Source organism: Poecilia latipinna, unplaced genomic scaffold (assembly GCF_001443285.1).
Source record: "Poecilia latipinna isolate Pla-1442-1.1 unplaced genomic scaffold, P_latipinna-1.0 Scaffold171, whole genome shotgun sequence".
Classification (NCBI taxonomy): domain Eukaryota; kingdom Metazoa; phylum Chordata; class Actinopteri; order Cyprinodontiformes; family Poeciliidae; genus Poecilia; species Poecilia latipinna.
In genome coordinates, this window is record NW_015112787.1 from 507090 (window position 1) to 516027 (window position 8938).

The window sequence follows — 8938 nt, forward strand, 5'->3', positions numbered from 1 at the left end:
GCTCCTTTTCCTTAGTGCTGCATGCTTCCTGGACACAGATGGAGAATCGTTTATGCAGTGATTTAATCATCCCTAAAAACAGACAGAAAATAACTGTTCATAAATTAATGCTGTGCTCAGATTTTTTATTTGTTTTATTTTTTTTTGCAATTGTGCAAGAAAATTTCTCCAACCTTTCAGAGTGGACTAAACTTTTCCCTGTTCTCTAGGTTGTAAAACTGCCTCAATTGAGGATAAAAAAGAGAGAGTTTAATGTGTGTTCAGCAGGATCAATTTATTTTATTGATCTTGGACCACAAACAAAAAAAAAATCTCTTAGAGAACCATGAGTAGAAGTAAACACTTCTCACTGGTGTCCCTGTCATAAATCTTCCTATCTGCTTCAGTGTAATCTGATCATGACCTTGGACATCTTCCACAGGCCTGGAGTTGCTGTAATTACTATGGTGCTTTTGCAATAGAGCTATGTGGATTTTTCTTTTGTTTCCTTCAGAAAAAGAAAAAAAAAATCACAAACATGAACAGAATTAACCTAAGGGAAAACTTGATGTATTTTGGAAGTCAGAAAGATATAAAAAAAACAATTATTTGATTGTGCAAAGCTGGTAGAGAAACACTGGCAAAAGTGCGATGAAAGATGGTTCTGCAAAACATTGACTCAGGCAGGCTTAACACAAATGTCTGGTTTTTATTTGTAAAAAGTTTCACTTTCTACCAATACATACTTTTTCACTGATTCATGTTTGTCTTTCATATAAATTCTAAGAAAAAACCTCATAGGTTTGTAGATGTGACCTGGAAAAAGTAAAAAAAAAAAGAAAAAGCTCAACGGGTGATGTAATGGATCTGTTTTGAGGTCAGAGGTTAAAATGTGTACAGAGGCAGAAGGCTGAGTAAAACAGACAGCTGTCTCTTTCATGGTCTTAAATCAGCTTGAAATCCTTATTTTAAAAGATTCAAACGCTTACGCTTCACACTCCAAAGACAGTCTGTGAGCTCATTGTTTTTCAAAGCCGTCTGTCATGAGCGAGTGACCCCAACTGCAAGCTGCTTACGTAATCGTCCGGGAGCCGCCGTCGCAGGACAAAAACCTCCGAGTTGCAAAAATGAGATCAGCGTGTCTTCATGTAAAATATGTGCTGCATTATTTATTGACAGTGTTACACAATCTCCATTCTCAGCAGCAGAACTTGTTTTACTTGAGAGGTACAATGATTAATCTAACTACAGGAAAAAAAAAAACAAGTCAACAAAATATACATTCAAAAAAAAAAAAGAAACCAACTTTTACAAAATAAATTTAGTACATTTATGTATATATGTGAACAGAGGTGCAGTAAAAACAATGTACAGTATCAAATACGTATATGAAAATGATCGATTACTTAAAAAAAAAAAAAACTTTTTAGTGCAAAGGTTTTACAATATAAAAATACTGTCTTGTAACGTCTCTGCATGAAGTGAGAGGGTTAGAGGTGGGTGTCGGCGATGGGGATTCTCCTCAGCTCGACGATCTGGGAGTTGGCAATGCTGCCTCCGTCGTGGCTTCCAGGTATGGACTCGTTATCGCTAACGTTAAGGCCGGTCCCTGAGACAGAGGCGACAAAGTGGAACAAGCAAACCGTGATTAATTGTGCTTTAGCTGCAGGGATTTTCACAGGTGCCCAATCTAGATTATGTTGTGCACAGATTATTTTTGCACGGGTCGGAAAAACGTACGTCTGTGTCATCAGTTTAGCGAGTACCTTTAGTGCAGATGTGCTGTTAAGTAACATGACCCTTATCACTGAGTACACTGTACTTTACTGTACCTGTGGCGCCATAGCAACAAGACGAGGACAGAGCAGACAGATGGACCCTGATTGAGAACAGGAAGGATCTTTTATGTCAAATGTAAGCCATGCAGTGGGCCTGCTGGTAAAACATTGACGAACTGAGCGATCAATAAACAGGGCTGGTTTTGACACATGGTGTTGTAAAACCCGTTAAAACAGATTCTGTAATTTTAGCTAGATCTCAGCTGGGTAAACAAAGGATAAATAATACTTGTGACTAATTCACAAGGAAATGCATTGTAATAGAATAAAGTAAAACAGAAAAGATACCAGTTTTATTTACCAAATGTCAACAAATGAAATGATTGCCTTGATTAGTTTTAATACTGATTTCTTTGCACAGCATAAACTCTCTGTGCTGGCCTGTGATGGGCCTGTACCGATGACTGCTCAAGATAATCTATTCGATCCTGAACCGGGTTATTCTGCCCTGAAATGGACATTTTTTTTTAAAACCCACTAAAACTTTATCCCCGTGAAAAGGACTAAAAACCGCAACATAGAAACTAGGCAACATGACAATGTATCTGGTTAAATATATGTCTACTGTTTGAAGAATGCAATATACCTTACGTCCTTTCATGGACAGAGGGGAGGACTCGTCTATTTATGAAACAACTGCTTCTATCAACAGCGTACGTGCGAGCTTCTGTATGTTTGCACGTTAATGGTTGACTACCAGATGAAGTGCCTGAAGACCCTTATTACAGCTCTGCTTGCTGACCCCTGTCAGGTGTTGCCTCGTATATAACCCCGATTAGCAAATTATCTTTCCTGCTGACTGAGCTGCTGAGATGAACTGTAGCTGTACGTTCAGTTTGATACGTTTGATTGCACAGAGAGGTGGGGTCGGCTGGTTCAGCCACACCGTTAAAACCTGCGACGTACGACTGATTCAAACAACAACCTAATCTCTACATAAATCAGCCAATGGCGCGGCTTCGAGCCGTTGAAAACTGGCCTTGTCTACACTGAAAAAAGTGAATTTATAGTGCTGATGTTTAAAAGCTGATCACCTGGAAGGTTAAAGTTCAGCAGAACGCAGCATGGATGCCTCGAGAAAAGAAACAGCCCAGAGACAACCGAGTGAAAAACATGCACACGTCTCTGTTTCTTTCAGCACATAATAAACAGGAGGGCAGGAGAGTCGGAGCGTGTTTTTTCTACTCGCCGTGTAAGACTATCCTCTGGCCCTTCTTCACTTATTAACACCCATTGGTCTCTAAAACCCAACACCTGCCAGGAAGGACTTCTAATTTGGCAATCTCCATGGTTACAGGTGTCGTTTTCCTGACGCAGGATAGCATGTCTCAAACAAAATAAAACCTTGTAAGTGTATTTCAAAATTATAAAAGAGTGGTCTGTGTCTAAAGCAGGTCAACAGTGGGAAAACACTGACTCATGAGTTTGTTTTATTTAGAATCTAATTCTACTCTACAGAATCGAAAACAGTAACTTCAACATAAGCGGACGAACAGATTGGCGAACAGTCAGATCCTTTCACACTGTATGAACCATCTTTGTACATCGATCAAACCCAGTGATCAGACAGGCAAATAGGCAAACACCTAAGAGCTTTCAGACTGCTGTAGCCTCAACACTCTTCGGTGTGTGTGCTTAAACTGAGGGAGGAAGACTAAAGACAGCTATGCTCCGCATGAATAAGATGCTTAAATATATACTCACATAAACCATTGGCAAAGTAATCACTGAATTATTACTTTGTCATTCAGTAAACATTCAGTGCCAGAGTAACTGATGATTCAATTACTGAGTCAATCAGTCAGTAACTTAGAGACAAGATAATCACTGACTTATCACTTTGTCATTGTTCAGTGATTACTTTGCCAATAATTTTAAGGTGAAATCAATTCAAAATAATATCTCAGAGAAATGTCATTAAGGGAGTTTAATAGACAGTATTTTATTTTATTTTTTCAAACGTGACACATTTTTAAAATAACTATAATTACAATATTATTTAAAAACAATTGTGGTAATGATTCTGTAATCAAGCAGCATCTGGTGTCCAAAATGGGCCTCTTGTCCTAGAAAACTACAATAAATAAAGTTTTCCAAGAGCAACTAATTCAAGACACTCTCTGGTGGCCTGTGGGGTTTTCTACATGATGGAGCATTGTGTCGGAAAGCAAAAGTGATAAAACTGCTCAAAATCTGATCTTGAATCTTGTAGATCAGTTCTCAAAAAGCAACAAAGAAAAGCAAATCAGCGATCCGTGATGGGCGTTAAGCCATGCATATTAAAACGAGAATGAGTAGGTTTTCAGCCCAGACATTAACATCAACCAGGACAGAGTGAAGTCCAGCAGAGAGAAAGAGCCTTTCAGGTGAGACGGCCAGAAACTCTCAACAGGTGACCTTCAAATCCTCAAGCTTCTTATCATTTCAGGTTTGAGAAAAATGCTGCGCTCATAAACCCTGAAAGCATCACAATGATTAAAGGTGTGCATGTGTTGTAGCTTGATGAGCCCTTGGCTCATTAAGCTACCGTTTCCATGGTAACTCAGCCGATAAATATCAGAGCTCCTTCTAATAGATGAATCGATAAAACGGACACTGTGCTAATGACCAGGTGGTCATAGTAGGAGGTGCTCATGTTTTGGAACCATAATGTTTTATTATTTAGACTAAGCTCATGTGGTTTAGATGATTTTATTTACAAAGGGCATCGGGTTTCTTATTGAACAAACTTAGTTAAATGTTTTAATGAAAAAAAAACAAGTTGCGTTTAAGAGAGGAAATTCTTCAGGGCTTGAGTAACTATTTCCTGAAGCACATCCAAGTGTTATATAATTCAACATAGCATTTTGATCCAGTTTTTTTATGGTTAGCTGTGCTTAATGAGACATTTTCGCTAAGCTAATGAGAATAACACAGATCAACCTTGATTAAAAACACCACCAGCTAATCACAGTTGAAATGCTATAAAAATAACCTGGATGGGTCCAACGGCATTTATGGCAACCGAGTCAACTGCAAAACCAACAGACAGCCAGAGGTCGACGGACAGAGCTTTGATAAAATATATCCACTCTGAGCACAAAAAGTGTTGGTTTCCACACGGCAGGGGTAAAAACTGCAAAGAGAGTAGACCAGAGCAAGTTCAGCAGAACTTTTGACGGTAATTATCCTCACCAGTTTTTAAGGCAAAGATGAGGTCGTCAAACTCCTGCGACTCCTCGTCTGTGGTGACCAGGTTGGTGTTGATGAAGCTTCCCTCTGTGGCGTACGTCTCCATCGCAGGGCTCGGCTTGAACGCGCTAGTGGGCTGAATGCTGGTCCGCAGCGACGACGGCTCCCAGTCTGCTGAAATCTGCAGAGTAACAACATCATTTCATGAAGACTCTTAGAAATCCCACAACATTTTACATAAATGTCCGGAGGCCTCCACCAGAAAACTGAAAGTGAATTTTAAATAAGAGTACTTCAACAGGAAATGCTCCTTTAGACATGCATGTGGCTGATCTAACACACGATAAACGCTGCTCAACAGTATTTTCAGGCTCCAGAGTTAAATCCAATAGAAAACCTGTGAGTTGAGCAGGAGAGGAGAGAAACTAAAAGCCCCTAAATTCTGGACCATCTAGAGAAATTGTGCCAGGAGGAAAGTTAATGATCTGCCTTTATGTGCTCCAAACCCGTGAAATGTTACAGAGGACTATGAGTCCAAAGATATCAAGGTCTTAACAGCGGGTGTTGGTACCAAATCTGTGGTTCTGATCACTTTGCCAGAAAAAATAATGGATTTGCTAAAAACTGAGTTTTGGTTTGTGATTCCTTTGCTACTGACATTCGTTTAAAGTTTATCATAATAAGTTTAATCAAAAGCTAAGGCTCTACTATCTCTATTTTTCTGCACTTTATTTCAACACTTTGCCAGGACCGGACTAGAGGTCTTCCTTCTAAGTAACTCATTGTTAACTTTGATATTAACTGCATAGTTTTATCCTCATTTGTAAATCATTATAAAAAACAACAACAACCAAATGTGTAATCATTAAACATTAAACATTAAGATACATAGAGTTGCTATTGACAATGCTGCTTAAAAAAAACATATTGAAAAAAAATTAAGCTACTTTGAAAAGCTTTAAAATTATTACCATCATTATTTTTCAAAACATTTATTATATTTTTTCATATTATAAAGATGTGTTTAAGTATAAAAAACACTCCCATCAAATTTTAACCTTAGGTGGGACAGCAACAGAGAAAACCCAGGCAGGAGTTTGAGTCACACTATGGCCACGTCTGTCAGTTGCGTAATTATGAAAGTGATGAGTGAGGGTCATGCAGAGTGCATGCAGGCCGGCGCCCGGGGTCAGAGCACGTTCACAGGGCGAGTAAGCTCACTGGGTTTAGGGTTTCACACCGAGTCCACCCAGCATGACAAACGGACATTTCCAGCACATTGGAGAGGAAAAAAAAAAGTTTCATGTTGTTTTTTCATTTGAAGACTCAGTCATATTTATACGACAACATAAGGAGGAATGCATTTTTATTTTAATGATCAAAGCGTTTTTTCTGGTCAATCTCCATCAGATGACTGCGTCCATCTTGTTTGACTGTGGTCCTCATAGGTCCATGACTGCGTGCACAAGCCTGCAAGCCCCGCTGGGTTCTGACCGGTACAGAACCTCCCTGTGAGGTGAATTAAGCACCACCAGGCACCCCAAATGTGTCATATCCCCCCTTCATTAGAGGCAGACTCGACGGCTCCCATTAGTTGTTTAAATCAGACAATGTTCTAGTCCTTATTTTAAATTCACTCATGAGACTGTCTCATTGAAGGCTTGTTTGTCTGCCCTGTTTTTTGTTGTTGTTTTGTTTCTGACCATGTCGTTGCCAAATCTCAGAAGGCCAGTGTGTGCTCTCATGAATAAAATACGATTGCGTGAGCAGAGAGAGACTCTGAGAAAGAAAAAAGGGAGGAGAGAGTTCCCAGGAGTCTCATCGTCCCCCCCCCCGCCACCACCTGATTCTCGCTCCATCTCTCCTTATAGGGTATTCTCTTGGGAAAAGTCGCTGAAGAGTTGCCACAGAAGTGCTGCACGCCTGTGTGAACGGAGTGTTTTTACACGGGCTCGTGTGCAATGTGCCAGTCTGACACAAAGGTCAGAGGAGGAGCCGATGTGGGAAGACTTACAGACACACATCCACACATTACAGCGAGTACAGACTGTAGCGAGACAAGGGGCAACGGGAAGGGAGGCTTTCAGCAAGGAAGTATGAAACGTTGTTTGTGGAGCCGAACAATAACCAAATGGAGCCACGGCAATGAGGGCATGGGAAAATCAACCATGAGAGAAAATAAAGCAAAATAAGACTTAAGAGAAATCAAACAAAATTGTCTTCTTACATTAAGAGTGAAATTACTGTAAAGCCTTTGTCAAGCTGCACTTTTATAAAAAACAGATTCCTGTTCATACCCTAAGGACTAGGGGTGATGGCGAGGCAGCCGTCCAGCTTCAAGAACCTGGAGAAACACCACCAGCGATAAATCGCTGGAATAAATAAATACGAGTCCTCGTCTAGTCTAGTGGCCAGCACGTAAAAATAAAATAAAATAAATAGCCGTGTTGGTGGAGATTTGTACCTCGTGCAAATAAAATTTAATTAGAGGTTCCCATAAAATCTGATCAATTTAAAACTAAAAGAAAAATGGAATAAGAGCGAGCCCGTTTCATGTGCTCAGAACAATCAAGAGTGCCAACCAGTCATTTTGTTGAAAAAAAAAACAAACAAAAAAAAAACCCAGCGCTTTCTCCTAAACTGGATAAATTATTCAAATTAGAGGGTGATTTTAATGAATGTGTAAAGTTATAGTGTTTACACATCTTTAAGAAGGAGGCCCATACGTGTGTGTGTGTTATCCGTTTGGGATGACAGATGAAGGTCTGTTTACCTCTTCCATGGCGCTGATGAGATTCTGGGTTGATTTGCTGATGTCGCTTCCAACAGCTGTCGGTCCCCCGGCTGGAAAGGTCGAATCAGGGCGGTCGTGGCCATTCATCTCCACAGTGTAACTCGCTTTAGTCGGCCAACATAACTGGTTGTGCATGACGAAATACACTGCAAACACATACAAGCCCTGTAAAAAAAAAAAAAAAAAGGAAGAAAATTAACATTAGAAAACTGTATTGCATATGCTAAAACATAGAGGAAGGTTTTCTATCCTAACTCTGTTAAAGGGTTACTTCATCCGCGGGTCATGACATCATTGGCATTTGCGTTTCCTCCACTCCCACGTCATGACCAACATTTTCTCAGACACCAACACCGGGCTGGGAATTACAGCAAAACACCAGAACGCCAAATGCCACAAGTATTCCCGGCATTTCGCAACACTCAACAAGATGTAATGACGGCTGAGAGGGTCACGACATGCCAAAACAAACTGTAAATGTGTCTTAGCACGCACGCCGCACAAAGACGGGATCCATTTTCAACCAGGAAACCCATGCAAACACGCAGAATGTCAAGTTTAAATTTAAAATGTACGCTTTTCGGCTCTCATGGTGAACAGCTTTGTCTGGGTTTTTAACGATCCACCTTAACCCTCCTGTTGTTCTCGGGTCATTTTGTCCCGAGGACAACAGGAGGGTTAAGCTCAAATCTTGAAAAATCATGAAAAATAAAAAATAAAAAAAAAATAAAAATGTTGAGTTCAACCAAGCACAAAAAGTTAGCCTGGAGCTGCAACATTAACTCTCCCATAAAGTAATCGACATCGCTAGATCTTCCCCGGAGGTCTCAGACACAGAATTAAACACATCATAGGCAGTTGCGGTCAATATTACCAGGAAAGAAAAAAAACAATAACCATAACTGGAAAGTGCTCATTTATGGGAACACTGTGAAACGCTGCACAACAGCAAACAGATGTAAAACACATGAAAGATCTCGCAGGTCATCGGTTTATAAGTTCAAACTTAAAGTAATAATAAGAAAAGAAGAAAAAGAGCTAATCCATGGCGTATAAAAATAACCACTGATTTAACATAATTATCAGAATAACACAGGAGATTGGATCTCTTTGTGTTAGAAGATGTGCTCAGTGGCCTGCAAAGCAACTGAACTAG

At 39.9% G+C, this 8938-nt stretch overlaps 1 protein-coding gene across 1 annotated transcript; it reads right to left on the reverse strand.

The window, feature by feature from the left end:
• Positions 1–1122: 1122 nt before the first annotated feature.
• LOC106946013 (G-protein coupled receptor 98-like) lies at positions 1123–8307 on the reverse strand. Its single transcript, XM_015030070.1, has 3 exons — positions 7762–8307; positions 4992–5169; positions 1123–1588 (listed from the first exon to the last, which is right to left on the reverse strand). Exons 1-3 carry the CDS (start codon positions 7915–7917, stop codon positions 1470–1472), a joined length of 453 nt encoding a protein of 150 aa, XP_014885556.1. The 5' UTR covers positions 7918–8307; the 3' UTR covers positions 1123–1469.
• Between the last annotated feature and the right edge of the window lie 631 nt (positions 8308–8938).

What these genes read in the sequence shown, in the direction of transcription:
- LOC106946013 (XM_015030070.1), bottom strand. Translation starts at nt 7,917, where the DNA reads ATGCACAACCAGTTATGTTGGCCGACTAAAGCGAGTTACACTGTGGAG. An exon ending in TCATCAGCGCCATGGAAGAG is followed by an intron (nt 5,170 to 7,761) that starts GTAAACAGACCT and finishes GTTACTCTGCAG; the next exon opens with ATTTCAGCAGACTGGGAGCC. An exon ending in CATCTTTGCCTTAAAAACTG is followed by an intron (nt 1,589 to 4,991) that starts GTGAGGATAATT and finishes CCTCTGTCTCAG; the next exon opens with GGACCGGCCTTAACGTTAGC.